Source organism: Pongo pygmaeus, chromosome 1, assembly GCF_028885625.2.
Source record: "Pongo pygmaeus isolate AG05252 chromosome 1, NHGRI_mPonPyg2-v2.0_pri, whole genome shotgun sequence".
Classification (NCBI taxonomy): Eukaryota; Metazoa; Chordata; class Mammalia; order Primates; family Hominidae; genus Pongo; species Pongo pygmaeus.
This window is the reverse complement of record NC_072373.2, coordinates 138,056,940-138,078,413: the sequence shown is the minus strand read 5'-3', so window position 1 is coordinate 138,078,413 and position 21,474 is coordinate 138,056,940. Positions and strand designations below refer to the sequence as shown.

General features: G+C 41.0%; 1 protein-coding gene across 2 annotated transcripts in view; it reads left to right on the top strand.

The window, feature by feature from the left end:
* Positions 1–3,584: 3,584 nt before the first annotated feature.
* The window catches only part of EPHX4 (epoxide hydrolase 4), a 53,338-nt gene continuing 35,448 nt past the window's right edge, over positions 3,585–21,474 (top strand). Inside the window, exons 1-4 of one of the 2 annotated variants that reach the window (XM_054476417.2) lie at positions 3,585–3,973; positions 6,189–6,274; positions 16,809–16,966; positions 19,536–19,664. In XM_054476417.2, the coding sequence (XP_054332392.1) occupies positions 3,743–3,973; positions 6,189–6,274; positions 16,809–16,966; positions 19,536–19,664 (604 nt within the window). In that variant the 5' untranslated portion in view covers positions 3,585–3,742. The remainder of the gene's footprint in view (positions 3,974–6,188; positions 6,275–16,808; positions 16,967–19,535; positions 19,665–21,474) is intronic. The other variant, XM_054476425.2, reaches the window with a different exon arrangement.

Here is a 21,474-nt window from a genome sequence, read left to right as displayed (position 1 = left end):
AATTAATTATATGCAATAATATGGGGGAATGATACAACGTTGAGCTCTCCTGCAATCTGGGGAATGCAGTTTCAATTTCTAATTGGTTAATGCTAGGATATGGAAAAACTATTGACTTTGTATACTTACCTTGTATCTAGACACCTTACCAAATTTTATTCTATTAATTTCTTAAGGTTTAAAGAAATATAATCTGCAAATAGCTATATTTTTGCCTCTTTTCCAATTTTTATGTAATTTTAAAAATTTATTTGGTTCTTTCTGGGTTATTTCCTTAGCTTGAACTTCCAAAAATAATGTTAGATAATAGAGCTAATAGCAATCATTCTTTCTTATTCCCAACTCTTAAAATAGAGGATTTCACTATAGGTTACTGTCTGCTGGTAATGGTAATGTTTAAGCAGTGTCTTGCTACCTGGATTAATTTAGCTTTTAAGGAATAGCTGCTGAATTTTGCCACATGCCTTTATTGGCATTTGTTGATATGTGGTTTTTCTTCTACAAATGTCGATATAGTATGTTTATAGATTTCTTGATGTTGGACCATTCTTTCCTGAAATTAAGCCTCTATAGTTGAATTATTCATATTATATACTGGTAGATTCAATTTCTAATATAATTATTGAAACTATTTTCATTCAAGAAGTTGTCTATATTGCTTTTTAATCTTCATCAGATTTTGGTATTGTGGTCTATAAATTGAGGAACTTATTTGATGTGAATGAATTTAACAGGAAGTCTCTCATTTAAAAGTTGATACAAGCTGGGTGTGGTGGAATGCATCTGTAATCCCAGCTACTTGGGAGGCTGAGGAAGGATGGTCACTTAAGCCCAGGAGTCCAAGGCTGCAGTGTGCTTAATGACTGCACCTGTGAATAGCCACTGCACTCCATCCTGGGTAACACAGCGAGACCCTGTCCCTTGAAAAAGAAAAAAAAAAAAGGTAGGACACTAGCAGCCAACATGATCTAGCAGGCAAATGTAGAACACTCTTATCCACACGTTTTTTTTTTTAAACAACCATGGAACATTCACCAAGATAGACCATATCCCAGATCATAAAACAAATTTAAAAGAATAGAGGTCATGTGGAGTATGTTCTTGGGCCATAATAGAATCAGATGCAAGTCAATAATAAACTGCCAGGCACAGTACCTCATGGTTGTACTCTCAGCACTTTGGGAGGCTAAACTGAGAGGATTGCTTGAGGCCAGGAGTTCAAGACCAGCCTGATCAACATAGCAAGATCTCTATCTCTTAAAAATTTAATGTGTTATGAGTTAAGAGTTTGGAGGACTGAAAGTAATAATAGAAAAATTGCTAAACACACTAAAAACACACAATGGGGCAAGGAGGAAGACAGGAATCTTTGTTTTTGTTTATTTATTTATTTTTTGAGACAGTCTCCCTTTGTCACCCAGGCTGAAGTGCAGTGGTGCAATCTCAGCTCCCTGAAATCTCTGCCTCCCGGGTTCAAGCAATTTTCATGCCTCAGCTTCCCAAGTAGCTTGGACTACAGGCGTGCACTACTATGCCTGGCTAATTTTTTTGTATTTTTAGTAGAGATAGGGTTTCAACATGTTGGCCAGGCTGGTCCAAAACTCCTGACCTCAGGTGATCTGCCCACCTCAGCCTCCCAAAGTGCTGGGATTACAGATGTGAGCCACCACCCCCGGCCCTGTTTTTTGTTTTGTTTTGTTTTGTTTTTTGTTTTTTGAAATATAATCTCACTCTTTAACTCAGGCTAGAGTGCACTGGCACGATTTTGGCTCACTGCAGCCTCAACCTTCCAGGGCTAAGGCGATCCTGCCACCTCAGCCTCCCAAGTAGCTGGGACTACAGGCATGCACCACCACACCTGGCTAATTTCTCTATTTTTTGTAGAGACAGGGTTTTGCCATGTTGCCCACGCTGGTCTTGAATTGCTGAGCTCAAGCGATCCTCCTGCCTCAGCCTCCCAAAGTGCTGGGATTATAGGCGTAAGCCACAGCACCCAACCTAAAACAGGACATTTTAAAAAATACATAACAAATGGCAAAATACAACATATCAACACATACGTAATACGATTAAAGAGTACTGAGAGAGGCCAGGTGCGGTGGCTCACACCTGTAATCCCAGAACTTTGGGAGGCCGAGGCGGGCGGATCACAAGCTAACCTGGCTAACATGGTGAAACCCCGTCTCTACCAAAAATACAAAAAACTTAGCCGGCCATGGTGGCGGGCGCCTGTAGTCGCAGCTACTCAGGAGGCTAAGGCAGGAAAATGGCGTGAACCCGGGAGGCGGAGCTTGCAATGAGCTGAGATTGAGATCGCGCCATTGCACTCCAGCCTAGGCGACAGAGTGAGACTCCGTCTTGAAAAAAGAAAAAAAGAGTACTGAGAGAAGTGTATAGGTGCTAAATGATTGCATTAGAAATAGCAAAGGTCTCAATAAGTTCCTAACTCAAGACCCTAGAAAAAAAGAGCAAAATACAGTTAACCCTCGAACAACATGTGTTTGAACTGTGTAGGTCCACTTACACATGGATTTTCTTCCACCTCTTACCTCCCCCTCACCCCAAGACATGATGATGACAAGGATGAACACTCTCGAGATAATCCACTTCCACTTAATGAATAGAAATGTATTTTCTCTTCCTTATGATTTTAACATTTTTCTTTATTATAAAGATACAGTATGTAATACATAAACATATGTTAATTGTTTTGGTCAGTAGTAGGCTATTAGTACTTATGTTTGGGGGTCTCAAAAGTTATACATGGATTTTCAGATGTGAAAGGGGTCAGCAACCCTAACCCCCAGTATTGTTCAAAGGTCAATTGTATAAATCACACATGCTGAAGTAAATTCAAAATTGTACAGCTACTTTGGAAACCAGTTTGACAGTTTCTCATAAAAAATGAACACTTAACACCTGACCCGGTGATCGGGAAAAGGCTTAATGAAATTCTAACAGTGAACTGGACGATAGAAGAGGTCAGGACAAGAGTGGCCACGTCGGTGCTGAGGCTGAGATACCTACCGAGGACTGTCACTCTCACGGCTTCCCGCCCTTCGACGAACTCTCAGGTGTGTGGCCTTCTGGCCAGGCTTCTGCAGCGTCACGTTGTTGAAGCATTCGTTGTGTCCCTGGGGTTGCAGCTCTCTGTAAGTTTGCTGTGGCTGAACCAGGCAAGGCATAGGTGGATTTCTACAGAAATTATGAATCCATGAAAGATTTTGAGAAGAGGAAGGCTGGTATCTTTCAGAGTGCAGAGTGATTTTGCACTATAAAGAATCTCTTTGGGTGTAATAGCATGGAAGTTTGTCGCTGACCTGTGTCCCTGAACTATGACACACGAATATGTGGGCTTAGAAATAGTTTTGCTTGATACATTGAGAACAACAAAGAAGACCGAGTGGCGCTTCCTTCTTTGGTGCCCAGGATGGTTTGGGAAAGTCTCGCCTTCATCCTCCCCCACAGTTTTGCGATTTTGAAAAGGGATCTCGCTCTCCGCGGAAGACAGCCAAGCTCTGCACCCCGGCCTGGCCCGCCGCACCCCGCAGGCCCGGCTCTCCCCTGCGCGCTCCGGGCTGGGCGCGGCGCGTGTGCGGAGCTGCCGCGGTGACACGGAACGCCGGCCGCCCCGGGCCGGGGGAGGCGCGCGTCGAGCGGCGACGGCGGGCTGGCCTGGCGTGCCGCGGCGCTCGCTCACCGGCTCCCGAGGAAGGGCAGTGGGCCCCGCCGCCGCCTCCCGATGGCGAGGCTGCGGGATTGCCTGCCCCGCCTGATGCTCACGCTCCGGTCCCTGCTCTTCTGGTCCCTGGTCTACTGCTACTGCGGGCTCTGCGCCTCCATCCACCTGCTCAAACTTTTGTGGAGCCTCGGCAAGGGGCCGGCGCAGACCTTCCGGCGGCCCGCCCGGGAGCACCCTCCCGCGTGCCTGAGCGACCCCTCCTTGGGCACCCACTGCTACGTGCGGATCAAGGTGAATGGCCGCGCGGGCCTAGCGGGAGCGGGAGGGAGCGTGACCGCCGCGAGGGTGGGGGGCTCCGGGCTTCTCCTTCCGAGACGCCGGCTCAGCGTCCCCTAGTGTCCTGGCAGGAAGGGAGGAGGGGTCGGGTCCCTGTGTGTCGTGTGTGTGTGTGTGTGTGTGTGTGTGTGTGTGTGTGTGAGAGAGAGAGAGAGAGAGAGAGAGAGAAAGAGAGAGAGGGAGAGAGAGAGATACAGATAAACAGCACTCGGTCTTTGCAGGCACCTTGATTGGTTTCTGAATGTGGAACTTCTCTAATCAGGGTCCTCTTATATTACTGCCCCCCCGGCGCCACAACAACCCAGAATAAACCTGCTCCTTTTCCTACTGCAAGGGGAAGCTGTCTCCTGTCACCCTTTTGCCCTTTAGAGCTCAGATCAGCTGTAGAGAATTGTTCCTCGTGGCATCCTAATGTCTCAGGAGGCTGTTCTTGCCCAATTTTAGAGATAATAAGAGTAAACAGTCTTTGGGAGTCATGAGTTTATTATGATCACAGACGACTTAGGTTGCATGAAACAATAAGTAAATTGTGTGTGTTTGTGGAGAGGAATGCAGACTTATGAAGTCAGGAACCAAAGAAAGGAATGGAATGAAAGGTAAATCCAGCTATGCCTGCAGACTCTAATTGTTCAAGCTTCCTCACAGCCCACACATATTCTGTTTCCTGAGGCTCCAGGTGGTGAAGGGAAATAGTTCCCGTGATACACCCTGCAGTCTGACTCACAGGCCTTTCAAACTCAGCTTCATAAGAGGGGATGATTATGTCACCAAGTCCTTATTTCCTGTTAGGAGCCAAATTGCCCCGCAGCTGAAGATCAGAAGGGCAAGAGAACTTCTTTCTTGCCTGGGGTCGACATGAGAATTAAATAGGTTAATATTTATAAAAACAAACACGAAAAACTTAGAACAATGCCTGATGCATAGTCAGTGCAATAAAGTATCTGTTAATTAAATCCAATCCAGTGCCCATAACATTTAATCCTCCAAGACTCACCACCAATAAAAAAAGTTATTAAACCTCTAGGAAGCCATCGTGCAGCTGAGGGTAAAGTCAGATTTGTTATCTCTGCTCAACCTGAGGAGTAAAAGTAGTATAAGAACCATCTGGAATTCCATAAAACACTTTTCCCCTCGCTCTGGCCGCCTAAAGAGCTTCCCCAGGGACAGAGAACGGAGTGGAAAGAACATTGTCCTGGGAGTTAGGACAAGATGGAGATTCTGGTCACAGCCCTGCTCTCAACCATGTTATGACTCATGTTACCATCTTTGGGCCTCATCTTCTGAATCTGCAAAATGATTCTTTCACATCTGAAAACTCAGTTGCTTGAGTTGCCTGATATAAAAACCCAATGTCTGTGTTTAGCTTTTGGTTCTTTTTGTTTCCTAGCTTGCTTGCTTTCAGAGTTTTTTATTTTCCTGCTGTTCCCTCTACTTTCCTCCATTCAGCTTGCTTAGTATTTGCTTGAAGTCCTGTCTCATTCGCATGTTTTTTTAATTTTCCTTGGGTTTTCTTGTCTCCCACATGCAGAGTGAAGTCTTGAGCACTCAGGGCATTCTGTTATTAGAAACGCACACTGACATGACATGAGCAGGCAGCAAGGGGAACAGAACATGCAACACTCAAAATAATAATGTGGGAAGGAGAGACCTAAAAATAAGAGAAGGAGGTGTGAATTATATAACTGATGGCACAGTTCTTGACGGGCAAGCTGAGAAAAGCAGATGACTAGGATGTAAACATGGCAGAAATATAAATTCAGATTAGAATTATTTACATGTCCTGCAGCATTTGAGGGAGATGAAATGTGACACATCAGTAAGATGAAAGTTACAAATGGTAAGATGAAAGTTACAAATTGTGACATTGCTTCAGAAGCTCATAATATAGAACAAGAAGAGAAGATACTGTCAAGGGAGTGTTGACAAAGTGAATCTGTCAATTTACCCTATTAATAGGTCATGGGGTTTGCTTTTCTTTTTGAAAATTAATAAAAGTAAATTTATTTCTTGATGATAAAAATAAGGCAACTGAGTGGCATGAAGATATTGTAAATACACAAATTTTTAAAAATAAGGCAAGTTATTTTTTTTTAATGAAATGGAAATGCTAAATATATTGCTTTGTCAATCAACACAAACATCACTCAAATTCCATGCCCTCTACTTTCAGGATTCAGGGTTAAGATTTCACTATGTTGCTGCTGGGGAAAGAGGCAAACCACTTATGCTGCTGCTTCATGGATTTCCAGAATTCTGGTAAGCTTACCAACTAACATTTATTGTTACATTAAAACTTGGCTTATTTTCTCAGTTCATTTTGTGCTGTTGTAACAGAATATCACAGCCTGGGTAACTTAAAATGAACATAAATGTATTTTCTCAGAATTCTAGAGGCTGGGCAGTTCAGGATCAAGGTGCCAACATCTGACAAGGGCCTTCTTGCTGCAACATCACATGGCAGAGGAGGAAGGGCAAAGAGGCAAAAGGGGGCCAAAATTGCCCTTTCATAGTGGCATTATTTCCATCCATGAGGGCAGAGCCTGCGTGACCTAATCACCTCTTAAAGGTCCCACCTCTTTATACTATTACAATGGCAATTTTTGAGACAAGGTCTTACTCTGTCACCCAGGCTGAGGGACAGTGGCATGATCACAGCTCACTGCAGCTTCGACCTCCTAGGTTTAAGCAGTCTTCCCACCTCAGCCTACCAAGCAGCTGGGACTACACCTAGCTTTTTTTTTTTTTTTTTTTTTTGGAGATGGGATCTTGCTATGTTGCCCAGGCTGGTCTTGAAAGCCTGAGATCAAGCAATCCTCCCACCTTGGCCTCCTAAAGTGCTGGGATTACAGATGTAAGCCACCACACCAAGCCTCATGTAATGACTTTTAACAGACCCTACTTTTTGATCATGTGCCCAGAGTTAATATTCCTAAATGTTCCTGAATCACAGGTCTTTTTCCTCCTAAAAAGACCTACCTGCTACCAATTTAAATTTATATATTTTTTGAGGATTAAAAGAAGTATCTTTTTTTTTTTTTTTTTTTTTTTTTTTTTTTGAGACGGAGTCTGGCTCTGTCGCCCAGGCTGGAGTGCAGTGGCGCGATCTCGGCTCACGGCAAGCTCCGCCTTCCGGGTTCATGCCATTCTCCCGCCTCAGCCTCCTGAGTAGCTGGGACTACAGGCGCCCGCCACCACGCCCGGCTAATTTTTTGTATTTTTAGTAGAGACGGGGTTTCATCATGTTAGCCAGGATGGTCTCGATCTCCTGACCTCGTGATCCGCCCGCCTCAGCCTCCCAAAGTGCTGGGATTACAGGCGTGAGCCACCGCGCCCGGCCAAAAGAAGTATCTTTTAATGTTTCAAATTTCTTAAATAGTAACAAAACAGTTTGTATAGAGTATCTACTATAGACAAAATACAACACTGGGTAGGGAAAGGAGATTTTAAACAAACCAAAGACGTGGAGTGATTGTTATCAGGAAGATTTTGGTGAGGCTGGGGTGAGGAGAAGGCAGAGAGTAGAGCACTTATGGAAACTGAAAATGAACTATTTCCTATGCACAGAGCAATAGGCTTATATGAATGCAGGATAACTTAAGTACCTAAATATTTCTCATTAGGAAGAAAATCTAGGGCCCCAAATATGTAATTATTAGTTACTATCTTCGTTCATTTTTGTTGCTAACAAAATACCTGAGACTGGGTAATTTATAAAGAACAGAAATTTATTTCTCACCATTCTGGAGACTGGGAAGTCCAAGATCAAGGCACCAGCAGGTTCAGAGTCTGGTGACATCCATGTCTGTGTGTGTCCAAGATGGTGCCTTGTTGATGTGTCCTCTGCAGGCAAATAAACTTCATCATATGAATTTTGGGAGAACATATTCAGACCATAGCAGTTACCTAAGGGGAAGTGTTCTGTTCTCTATTGACCCCACTGGGCCAAATAAGTACAGATGAAAGCAACACATGTTTAAACTTTTTTTTTTTTTTTTCAATGAACATCTTTAAAAGAGGTGGTACATATCAGGAGGCCAAGGCGAGCGGATCACGAGGTCAGGAGATTGAAACCATCCTGGCTAACACAGTGAAACCCCGTCTCTACTAAAAATACAAAAAAAAAAAAAAAATTAGCTGCACTTGGTGGCGGGCGCCTGTAGTCCCAGCTACTCAGGAGGCTGAGACAGGAGAATGGTGTGAACCCAGGAGGCGGAACTTGCAGTGAGCCGAGCTCGTGCCACTGCACTCCAGCCTGGGCAACAGAGCAAGATTTTGTCTCAAAAAAAAAAAAAAAAAGGTGGTACATATCATGGCAGTAAAAGAAAACCAGTTTTTGATAGCACAGGGCTATAAGAAATAGTTCATAAACTAAATAGGTCAAGAAATTGATGTTTTTAAAAGCCCAATTCCCTTAGTTGACTCAAAGGTGGTATATCTGGTATATTTTGAAAGGTCTAGGACAATATCCTGTCCCCAAATTCTCCCTTACTATCTTATGATTCCTAGAATTCCAGCATTACAGATTTCTTACCTCCTTTAGAGTCTTAAAGATTTTACGTCACTCAAAATCCTGATTTAAAATGCATCTAGTGCTGAAAGGATTACTACCTTAAGACACATTTTTTTTTTTTTTTAGACAGTCTTGCTCTGTTGCCCAGGCTAGAGTGCAGTGGTGCAATCTCAGCTCATTGCAACCTCCGTCTCCTGGGTTCAAGTGATTCTCCTGCCTCAGCCTCCCGAATAGCTGGGATTACAAGTGTGCACCACACCCAGCTAATTTTTGAAGTTTTAGCAGAGACAAAGTTTTACCATGTTAAACAGGCCAGGCTGGTCTCGAACTCCTGACCTCAAGTGATCTGCCCCCTTCAGCCTCTCAGAATGTTGGGATTACAGGTGTGAGCCACTGCACCCGACCCACTTTAGTTAATACTTTGTGAGTGAAAGGGACTTTATGAATAAATGTATTGAGGATGTTAGTGTACTAGGAGGTATTAGGCATTGAAGAAAACAGTGGAGGATGGCAAAGACACCTATACCTAATAATTTTTCCAGAGTGAGAAGTCTTCCTTAGAAGATTTTCTCTGCATGAAGATTTTTTTCCCCTTCTGGATTTATGTGCATAAATAAACATAAGTCATTTTCATGTTACGCTTTGATCTGTTCTTTCATTTGGAGACAGCTTAATGAGGTGGTAGATTAGCTGCCCAGTGCAATTCGAGCATATGCATATGGTCTCACCTTATGGAGTGCATGGCATAATTAGTTCGCAATAAAATGTTACTCTGAAACATTGATCAAATCTGCCTAACATAGCATGGGCAGTACATTCTGGCTCAGCCACTAGTTTGCTGCAGAACCCTAAACAGTCATCTACAATGATGTTGCAGAGTTGGGTGAGGATGAAGAGAGTCAAAATGTCAAAAATCTTTCACGTGGCCCCAGTGAATATTCAGTAAATGTTCATTTTCTTCCTTCATTCCCATTCATTCAGTGTGGAGATCCATGTGTCAAATAATAATTTCCTAACTCTGGTGTTGATAGTTAACATTTTCTGAGCATTTACTATGAGCCAGGCACTCTCTTTTTTTTTTTTATTTTAAGTTCCGGAATACATGTGCAGGACGTGCAGCTTCGTTACGTGATAAACATGTGCCATGGTGGTTTGCTGCACCTATCAACCCATCACCTAGGTATTAAGTCCAGCGTTCATTAGCTATTTATCCTGATGCTCTCCCTCTCCCCACCCCCCACAGTCTCCAGTGTGTGTTGTTCCCCTCCCGAGCCAGGTACTTTTATAAGTGTCTTATATATACCATCTCATTTAAGCCCCATAGCTACCCTTCTGAAGTTGGCAGTGCCAGAAAGTCAGGTGTCCCTTGTTTTTGAAAGTCAGGGCTGACCTCTGCAGCTTGTTCTCATTCTATAGGAATTATAGTAATCTGATCCAATAACATGGATGGATTTTTACCTTTCAAATGTCACACCTTATACAAACATTCAAGAGGGTGTTAACAAATCAGCCAACAATATAAAAATACCTTAATTTAACATTTTAAATCATCATCCTAAATAAAATTCATGCATCGGGGAGATGATACTTAACTTTTTAGAAAGAAAACATTTGGAAGCTATTTTCTTTCTCTACCTCACACCAACCCCAGTACTTGGCCATCCTTATTCCTCTGGAATTTCACCTCTTTACATGCAGAACAGTATACACAAAGATAAAAATGAACCTACAACCACTTTCATACAGGGCAGTAGATGCTCTCTGTCATATTCTAAGAGATTTTGTGCGTGTTTTTCACAGTCACGTCTCATTATTTACTCCTCATGAGAGCCCTTTTGCAAAATAGAAATGGCTGGTGATTCTTGTCCTAGAATCTTCAGGGGATGAAACAGCCTAGGAGGGGTCCAGCACTGGTCCCTGGACATCATTCCCATTTGCCCCCGCAAAGTCAAGTCTTGGATGTATCCAAAAGGGATTTGGTCATTGTGAGGAATAGTTTAGTTTTTGGGAAGCTCCTAGAGATATTTTCACTCTGAAAAGCCATAGATTAAGAAATATGTGAAGATCATAGATAGGCATGAGTCCCTTCTATTCACTAAACCTGTCATTTGTTACTCCAGCAAGAACATTGGTAGAATTTAAAACAGCAACAACTACAAACGCAGATAGCTCAGCTACTCAGATAGATCATATTGAATTCATTGAACTTTGCTGATCATTAATCTGAAAGCTACCTTGTTGTTTAGGGAGCATCTGAAAATACTACATGGAGATTGTTGGTAATCAGGCATCTCTGGAGTCATACTCTAAACCAAGACCCCTGTTGATGCTCACTCTGTCTTTCCTTTCAATCACTCAAATTACCACTGTTACCCATTATGAGGTCTAGTCAGTCTCATTGAGGTGCTAGTGGAAACAAACAACAAGAAAAAAAAAGGTCTTAGAATTTAGGACAAAATTCTAGGGTTTGAGTTTTAAGACATAACTCTTTTTTATTTTTTTCATTTTAAAGGCCAAAAAAACTTCATGCCTGGCATTTCAAACCAATTTCAATTTGCATTACAAATGTAAATGTTATTCCTCTGGCAATTAAGTTTTGCCTAAATACACATGAAAGTGTATGCTTGATTGTAGATTAAATAGGTAATAAATATTTGATACAGTGAAAACAAAAAAAAAAGAATTGATAATGTATGTGAAAGTGCTTTGTAAACAGAAAAGCACCATGCAAATGTAACATATTATCTGCATTTATCATCATTGCCTGAGAATAGCTATTGAGAAATGGTGATATTTCATGTATACAATTAGCTGTTACACAGCAACAATAAAATCCTGGGTCTTCTTAAAATCTAAAGGAAATATTAAACAAGATACACATCTACAGGACCTTTGACTAAATTAACCCCAAGTAAGGCTGTTTGTCAAAGGATGATCTTTCTCCCACTCTCTCTCTCCACTTCAATTTGCATCTCCTTTAAAAATATTTTGAGCTGAGGCAGGCAATTTCTTTGAGTCGTCTTCGTCTCCAGCTGTATGGAATGCATGCGTCATCACTCAAGTGCTAAGGCGAGTGAGGGGCCTTCATCATACAGCTGAGCACAGAAGCTGACAACTGTGACATTTCTCTGTGGTAAAGAGGAGGAGGATAGTCTACATCTGAAAGTGTAACCTGGTAAAACCAGGAGCCCTCCTAGGTAAAGAGCAATCACGGGGAAAGAGACTGGTATTTTTCCTGAGTGTCCTCTGCTATTACCTAAAGCTACCAGAAAAAAGGCAATGTGGATGAAAATAGTTTTGCTTATTTATAATCTTTTTAGGGTTACTGCTTTTGTAATGTGTTTCATTCCTGTATCAAGGAGATTGTTTTCACTTTATTCATGTAAATGATATGTCCATCAGTCTAATACTGGGGTGACTTCTTTTTCAGTTTAGGGCTAATGTGTACATCAAATGTGTTTTATTTATGAACTTCAGGAAGATGACAGTTAAAAATTATTCCTTAGTAATTTATTAAAAACATGCAGTTGCCCTATTTCTTAGAATTGTTTAGGATATTGTTTGGCTTCACTCATTGTTAAAAGCAGTAGCTGGGTTTATTTTTAAGGCAATTTAAATTATTTCTAATATGACATGGAAGCATCGTGTTTGCATAATCTCTAATCCAATTCTAAATGTAAAATGTTGCAGGATTATATAAAGTCAAATTTCTACCTTGAAATCTCTAATTAAATCCTAAATGAAGACACGGACCCTTAAGGTATTGAAACAACGTGCAGTTCAACAGAAATTGAATACAAATTCCCCAATAGGAATTTGGGACCATTAGCTGTCATTGTCTCAAGGTTTGAACAGGGACCAAAGTCCTACTGCACAACTGGTACTTCTAGCACTGTCATTATTCAGTGTTTTTATTCGTTTGTTGTTTCACTTATTTGACAAATCTTTATTAAGCACCTACAGGGGCTAGATATTCTCATAGACGACCCAGGAAACGATCTCGTGGAAGAGCCAGGTATCAAAAGTGAGCTGTGCCCCAGCCCTGAAGAGTGCACATACAAGTGCGAAAGCGTGGAAGGGGCCCACGCACCCCAGCTGTAATGGAGAGAGCTGGGAAGTCTCCTAGAAGAGGAGATGCCTAATGTGATAAGGAGTTAATTGAGGGGTGAGAGTCAGGGATTATGGGGTAATAGGGGAATGGTGGGGAGTGATGGTATTTCAGACAAAGGAAACCATATGAAGAAAGTCGTAAAAGCAAAAACCAATATCTCTATTTGTTCACCTATTTCAACCTAGTCCTGCAGAGGCAGTATAACATGGACTCTGGGGCCAGACTCCCTGGGCTGGAATCTCGGCTCTGCTGTTTGCTGACTCTGTGACCTTTGGTACTTCAATTAACCTCGCTTTCCTTCCATTTCTTCATCTGTTAAGTGAAGATAATAATAATACCTACTTCATAGTATTGTTTTGAAGATCAATTACCATACAAGAAGCACTTAGAATTGGGCCTGGCATGTCGTAAGAATGGTATAGATGTTAGCTCTTTTTGTTGTAAAGCAAATGACAGAGTGTAAAGTAATCTGGCTGGAAGATTGGGCAATAGTCAAATCTGTCAGATTTTTTTCTGGTGGAATAATGAGCTGGAGCTTCATGTTATGGGTAACAGGGAGTCAAGAAAGGATTTTCAGCAAGGAGATGACATGAGTTTGTATCTTTGCTACATCACTGGTTTTGTAGAAGATAGAGCAGAGGGGAATGAAAGCCACACACTTAGACCAAGCAATATGCTGCTGCCTAAATGGAAGCCTGAATTAAGGTACTGACAGAATGGTAGATAGGAGTGTTTAAATAAATATTTAAGAGGTTAAATGAACAGAACTTTATTGATTGGGTATGATGGATTACAAAGAGGGAAGAATTAGGCTTCAGTTATGAAGACATAAAAAATCAATTCAAAATTTTAAGTAAGGCAAATTGGAAAAAATACAATCATATGTGTTGACAGATGAGTATCTTTAAGGAAACAAGCTACTTTATTTGTTACAATCCACAGACAAGATTAACAACATTACTACAGCCTAGCCAAAAAAGACACGTTTATTTTATTTATTTGTTTGTTTGTTTGTTTATTTATTTATTTATTTATTTGAGACGGAGTTTCGCTCTTGTTGCCCAGGCTGGAGTGCAGTGACTCGATCTCTGCTCACTGCAACCTCCGCCTCCCAGGTTCAAGCGATTCTCCTGCCTCAGCCTCCCTAGTAGCTGGGATTACAGGTGTCCGCCACCACACCTGGCTAATTTTTGTATTTTTAGTAGAGACGTGGTTTCACCATGTTGGCCAGGCTGGTCTCAAATTCCTAACCTCAAGTGATCCGCCCACTTTGGCCTTCCAAAGTGCTAGGGTTACAGGCGTGAGCCACTGCTCCCAGCCAGAAGACATGTTTATTAGCATTTTCTTTTTTGTTGTTATTCTTTTGTTGTTTTTGTTTTTATTAACATTTTCAAATCCATCTTAGTTGGCAATACTTTGGCAGATTTTCATAAATCATAAATATCCTAGTGATAGATCAAAAATTCTATATTCATTCATAATTCCAAATATGTGTCTGACACTCTTCCTGATGATGTAAGGTGGTTGATTTGTTACAATGATTTTTTTTTTTTTTTTTTTGGCAGGTTCTGGCTCTGTCACCCAGGCTGGAGTGCAGTGGTGCGATCACAGCTCACTGTAAACTCTGCTGCCTGGGCTTAAGCCATCGTCTCACCTCAAGCTCCTGAGTATATGGGACCACAGGCACATGACACCATACATACTTTTTTTTTGAGATGGAGTTTTGCTCTTGTTGCCCAGACTGGAGTGCAATGGGACGATCTCAGCTCACCTCAACCTCCGGCGCTTGCCTCAGCCTCCCAAGTAGCTGGGATTACAGGCATGCACTGCTATGCCTGGCTAATTTTGTATTTTTAGTAGAGACAGGGTTTCTCCATATTGGTCAGTTGGTCTTAAACTCATGACCTCAGGTGATCCGCCTGCCTCGGCCTCCCAAAGTGCTGGGATTACAGGCATGAGCCACCGCGCCCGGCCTAATTTTTTAATTTTTTGTAGAGACAGGGTTTCGCCATGTTGCCTAGGCTGGTCTCAGACTCCTGAGCTTAAGTGATCTGCCCACCTTGGCCTCCCAAAGTGCTGGGATTACTGGTGTGAGCCACTGTGCCTGGCCTGTTTGTTACATTGATCTTACTGTTGTGCGTCATTTCACATCGCAGCCCCCCTCTCACTGTTGGCTTATAATCTTATATTACAATCTTTACACTGGTTTATAATCTTAACATTCAGTTGCGTTAGCTTGCCTACTGCACTTCAAAAGTATTTTCAGACAATGATCTCCCACTTGGCTTGTGTCAGATAATTTTACACTGTATTTCCATGAACAAATGTGCACGCAGAAGCTTTTTTTTAATGCGTATTTTGAGTCCTGTAACATAGTGAGTCACTTTTAAAAATCCATGTCTTTTTTTTCTGTTGGTTATCTAAAATGGTTTTGCTTATTTGAAGAAGAAAATCTTACAGCTCTCTCTATTTCGATTAATTCTGCAGTTCCATGATCAAGCAGAGGGGGAATGCCTGGCTCAGCAGTGGCCTCCAGAACTCGGCTGCAGCACTGTGGCCCTTCTAATTGGTCAGTGCTGGTGCCATTTTGGTTGTTAAATGTTTTTAGTATCACTCTTGCTTATTCTTATGGTTCAGGATCTTCTCCACAGAATTTTGCTTTAGCAAGCAGAGGTTTATCTTAAATGGTTGTTTTATTATTAGATTATTTCAGTGATAATCTTTTTAAAAAAACCTTCAGACTTTTTCACCCATAAATAAGCTGTGGTTATTACTAAAACTTTGACCCTATTTGACAGTGGAGTAAGGTGAGTAAAATCTACTTGTGAGAGAAATATAAAATTTCATCTAGTCAATTTTTTCAATCAGAGAATCAAATGGTTCTGCAATACAGAAGCATTTTACTTATGTTACTCCACCAAAATTCCTGGGCCAGATAAGCATTCAGATGTTTTGGTAAAACTGTCAAGCTCATCTTCCCATTCACTTTTTTATACTTGATAATCAATTTATTATCTAGAAATTCGGGCTGTGAAATAACTAACTGTTCATAGTACAGATTCCCTGGTGGCTATACACACCATTTAAGAAAAGCTTTAAAAATTGACTTATTTGGCCAGGCGCAGTGGCTCACACCTGTAATCCCAGCACTTTGGGAGGCTGAGGTGGGCGGATCATCTGAGGTCAGGAGTTCAAGACCAGCCTGACCAACATGGAGAAACCCTGTCTCTACTAAAAAGAAAAAAAATACAAAAATTAGCCAGGTGTGGTGGTGCATGCCTGTAATCCTAGCTACTTCGGAGGCTGAAGCAGGAGAATTGCTTGAACCTGGGAGGCAGAGGTTGCAGTGAGCCAAGATCATGCCATTGCACTCCAGCCTGGGCAATAGGAGCGAAACTCTGTCTCAAAACAAACAAAAAATTGACTTATTGGCCAGACATGTTAGCTCACACCTGTAATCCTAGCACTTTGGGAGGCCGAAGCAGGAGGATCACTTGAGCCAGGAGTTCGAGACCAGCCTGGGCAACATAGCGAGACCCTGTTTCAATTTTTTTAAAATGGACTTATTAAGACATAAATAAATACAATGATTTTAGTATCTGATACTATGTAGTTTCTATAAATAGTGGCACTTTGTTACCCTCCACTGGAACTGGTAAAAAGACAAAATAATTCTCATAGAATGTCAGTGTTTCCTTCTCAAGTAGGTCTCTTTCCTGCTTACTTGCAGCTATATATCTGTTCTAAAAATAAGGAATTTCTTACAGTTTTCCACTGAGAAAATCGAAAATCTGAAATGTGGCCAGGTGCAGTGGCTCACACCTGTAATCTCAGCACTTTGGGAGGCTAAAGCATGAGGATCACTTGAGCCCAGAAGTTTGAGACCAGCCCTGGCAACATAGGGAGACCCCGTGTCTACAAAAAATTTTTTAAATTAGCTGGGTGTGATGGTGTGCACCTGTGGTCTCAGCTTTTTAGGAAACTGAGGCAGGAGGATCACTTGAGCCAGGGAGGTTGAGGCTGCAATGAGCTGTGATTGCACCACTGCACTCCAGCCTGGGTGACAGAGCAAAACTCTGTCTCAAAAAAAGAAAAGAAAAAGAAAATCTGTAATGTTACTATTTGTACTAGCTAATATGATATTTTAAATGCTTCCTTTTTTCCTGCAGGTATTCTTGGCGTTACCAGCTGAGAGAATTTAAAAGTGAATATCGAGTTGTAGCACTGGATTTGAGAGGTTATGGAGAAACAGATGCTCCCATTCATCGACAGAATTATAAATTGGATTGTCTAATTACAGATATAAAGGATATTTTAGATTCTTTAGGTAGGTTAGTTTGAAACAAAACAACTCTTTTTAAGGGACAAACATTCAACAAATTGTGAATCAATGACTTCTTTTCTTGGGAGGATGCATATTCCATCTACCCAAATTATCTGGATCCTGTCACTATGGTTTCAGGTAGTCAGCCCAAAATATCTATACAGGAAATTTAAAATGATGCATCTAGAGCAACTATTCTGTCTACCAGCCAAGAATGACTTTTCAGATTTGTTTTTAAACGTAGACCTAATGGCCCAGGCACTGTGGCTTGCGCCTGTAATCCCAGCACTTTGAGAGGCTGAGGTGGGCAGATCACCTGAGGTCAGAGTTCAAGACCAGCCTGACCAACATGTTGAAACCCTGTCTCTACTAAAAATACAAAAATTAGCCAGGCATGAACCCAGGAGATGGAGGTTACAGTGAGCTAAGATCGTGCCGTTGCACTCCATCCTGGGCAACAAGAATGAGACTCTGTCTAAAAAAAAAAAAAAAAGAAAAAAAGAAAAATAGACCTAATGTATGCTGTTTATTATTTTCAGAAATAATTATTGAAAAGTTTATTTTTATACTTAGAAAATTTATTTCTTTAGAACACACACCTAAATATTCATTTTAAAATGTTATAAGATACAGATGCACTTGCATTATTTCTGTTGCATCAATCAGTTAGAACCACATAATGTTGTGGAACAAACCACCCCAGATTCGGTGGCATAGGGTCATAACCATTTTTTCCTGTGCTCATGGATCTGCAGGTTAACCACAGGCTGTACTCCTCTGGTCTTTACCTCAGGCTGCAGGTCCAGCTGGGACTGGCTTCTCTCTGTGAGTTGGGCTGGAGCCCAAGATAAAAGGGAGTGGCTGCCTGAGGGAAGCTTTTCTCCTGGCGATGGTGGAGGGTGAGCCCAGGTGCACAAGCTTAAGTTTCTACCGGCAGCCCATTAGTCAAAGCAAGTCATATGGTGGAGCCCAAAGTCAAGTTACACAGCCACCACGAGACCAAAGCAAATCACATGGCCAAGTCTAAAATCAAAGGGGCAGCAAGTAGGCTACTGTGACAGCAGGGAGAAGGGGAAAGTAAATACTTTTTAACAATAATCCAATCTATTAATACTATATCCCTTTTGACTGAAACCAAGCTGCTACCATCAGTATGTTAATGGAAGCAATATGGTGAGAAATACCATGAAATCAAAGGCAGTTTCTACAGTAATCTAGTGAGAGCATGGATCAGGCCAATATTTTTAGGGGAGAAAAAATGAATGGGGTCTGGGGGTGTCACATACAATATTGTCATTTCATCTGATTACAGTAAAAGAGACTCAGACACTGATTTTGAACAATTATATTTCAGATTTTGTGATAATTCAGTCAGACCTGGCCTAAATTTGTCATCATGAAATTTTTAGGCAAATAATTAATATAAACAAGATTTATGCATGTGTGTCTATGTCTATGTGTGTGTATTAGTATAGTAATGAGGAGTGATGGTGAGAATTACTTCCTTGAAAGAATTAAGCAATTTTAAGTACTCCAGGAATAAATTACAAATGAATCTTATGCATCCATACAATGGAAATCCTGTAGGAATCTCTATTAATCAACATTTTAACCTACTTTAAATTAACTGGGTGATTACATGAAATGAAACTGGTGCAAAATTGGTGCTATAATTAAGACTTTCCATTACTTCAATTTGACTTCACAGTTCCAAATTAGTGACAAATTTTCTGTGTTGAATTGTACATAGGATTTATGAAGTTAGGGAAGAGATAGATGCTTCCTGGAAATAAAGATTTATGAGTTGGACATAGATGAGACATTTATAATTTTACTATAACTAGAAATTTCTGAGCATCCAAAAAAACCCAAATAATCTTGCTTTTGACTTCATTATGTGCAGTCTTTACCATAGTTTCCAAACTCAGGTCCATGGGACCAGAGCTGAGCAACATAAGCTGTTTCAGATGTTTTTTTTGTTTGTTTTGTACCCCCCCACACTTTTTTTCTTTTTTAGAAACAGAGTCTCAGTCTCGCTCTGTCACCCAGGCTGGAATGCAGTGGCATGATCATGGCTCACTGCAGCCTTGAAGTCCTGGGCTCAAGGGATCCTCCCACCCCAGGCTCTACAGTTGCTTATACTACAGGTGGACACCACCACACCTGGATAATTTCTTTATTTTTTTGTAGAGACGACTGTGTGTGTGTGGGGGGGGAGGTGTTGCTATGTTGCCCAGGCTGGTCTTGAACTCCTGGCCTCAAGCAATCCTCCTGCTTTGGCCTCGCAAGTGTTGAGATTATAGGTGTGAGCCACCACACCGGCCTATTTCAGATTTTTTTTTTTTTAATATGGATTCCTGGGAGAGATTCTCAATCTATAGGTTTAGAGTGGAGCTATATAGGTGATGTACAGACAAGTTTTGGAACCACTGAACTCAATATCTGCACAAAGTGCATAATTAGGATAAGATAATGAAAAGAGGTGCTTCAGAAGTATAACTATTTTATGTGAGGTTACAGTGCACCCACCTGTTTCTTTTTAATGATGTCAACATTTATTTCTTGATTACAGGGTATAGCAAATGTGTTCTTATTGGCCATGACTGGGGGGGCATGATTGCTTGGCTAATTGCCATCTGTTATCCTGAAATGGTGATGAAGCTTATTGTTATTAACTTCCCTCATCCAAATGTATTTACAGGTGAGTTCAAGTTTTTATCAAAACAGTTCTGCTAATGTGACAATTCACTTTTGCCACTGACCTTTTGGATTAGAAACAGCAAAGTTTGGTTACTATCATATTTTAAAATTAAATGACTAAACCATGATAGCACATGACAGTGTCAGATACCTTGGTTTTCAATCTTCCTGGGGAATCTAAGAAAATTTAGCTTTATACTTGCTTACATAATTTTATTCCTTCAAAAAAAGATTTTACTGTTAACTTGGGGAGAGATAAAGGGAAACATACAATGACATTGCTTTGACAGTAATGAATCCTGACAGCCTAGAAATAAATTCTTCTTTTGCTTGACTGCTTTGGCTGTCAGGAATAGCAGTATTCTTCAAAGCAGTTCTCACATTTTTGGTCTTGGGCTTCTTTATGCTCTTAAAATTATTAAAGACCCCATTGAGCTTTTACTTATACGGTTTGTAAATATTCACTGTATTGGAAATTAAGATAGAAATTTAAAAATACGTATATGTTAATTCATCAAAAGAAATAAACCATTACATGTTAACATAAATAACATATTTTAAATGAAAGCTAACTACATCTTCCAAAACAAAATTTTAGTGAAAAGAGTGTCATCGTTTTACATTTTTGCAAATCTCTTCAATCTGTTGCAATATGTTGTTTGCATTGAAGTATGTGAGGAAATTTGGCCTCACACAGATCTGTAATTGGAAAAGGGAGGAGTATTTTCATAGCCTTTTCAGATAACTGTGGATTTTCTTTCTTAATACTATACCAAACTTAAAAATTAATGGTTTTGTTTTGTTTCTGTTTTTGTTTTTTTGAGATGGAGTCTCACTCTGTCGCCCAGGCTGGAGTGCAGTGGCACCATCTTGGCTCACTGCAACCTCCACCTCCTGGGTTCAAGCGATTCTCCTGCCTCAGCCTCCCGACTAGCTGGGACTACAGACACCCGCCACCACGCTTGGCTAATTTTTGTATTTTTAGTAGAAACAGAGTTTCGCCATGCTGGCCAGGCTGGTCTCAAATGCCTGACCTTGTGATTCGCCCGCCTCAGCCTCCTAAAGTGCTGGGATTACAGGCGTGAGCCACCGTGCCCGGCCAATGGTTTCTTAAAGGTAACAATGTGGAATGTGATGGCAAATAAATGATTTTTTTATACTGTACTCTATTAAAACCCACAGGTCTCCCTAGCACTTTTATTGGATCTTTTATCCATGCCTGGTTTTGTATCATCATGCATTGGAAGATGTTGGTTCACTGATCTATGCAGATCTTCCATAAGTTGACACATTTCATCATACAGGATCAAAAAATCACGTTCTTTGACATCACCCTAATCTCATCAGAAAAGCCTTTAAAGTATTGCAAAGCTGTGAAGCTCACAGTAGCAGATATAAGTTTTCCAAAGTTCTAAGGTTCATTTGAAAGTCTGATTTTTATCAATGGCAACAACTACTGATGATTGTTTTCCTTGACGTGACAGGCTCACTTTGTTAATTTTCAAGAGATTATCTGCCAGATACCCATGTCTGACTGATGATTGGTTGTTAGTCATTCTTTCAAGTCAAACAATGTTACATTTAAAAATGCAGCAAAAAATTAGCTGGCTATGGTGGTGTGCACCTGTAGTCCCAGCTACCTGGGGGGCTGAAGCAGGAAGATCACTGAAGCTCAGGAGGTTGAGGCTGCAGTGAGCTGAGATTGTGCCACTGCACTCCACCCTGGGTGGCAAAGTGAGACCCTGTCTCAAAAAAAAAAAAAAAAAAAAGCAGCTAATTCAACCCATCAACTCAAAACAATTGTAGAAGTG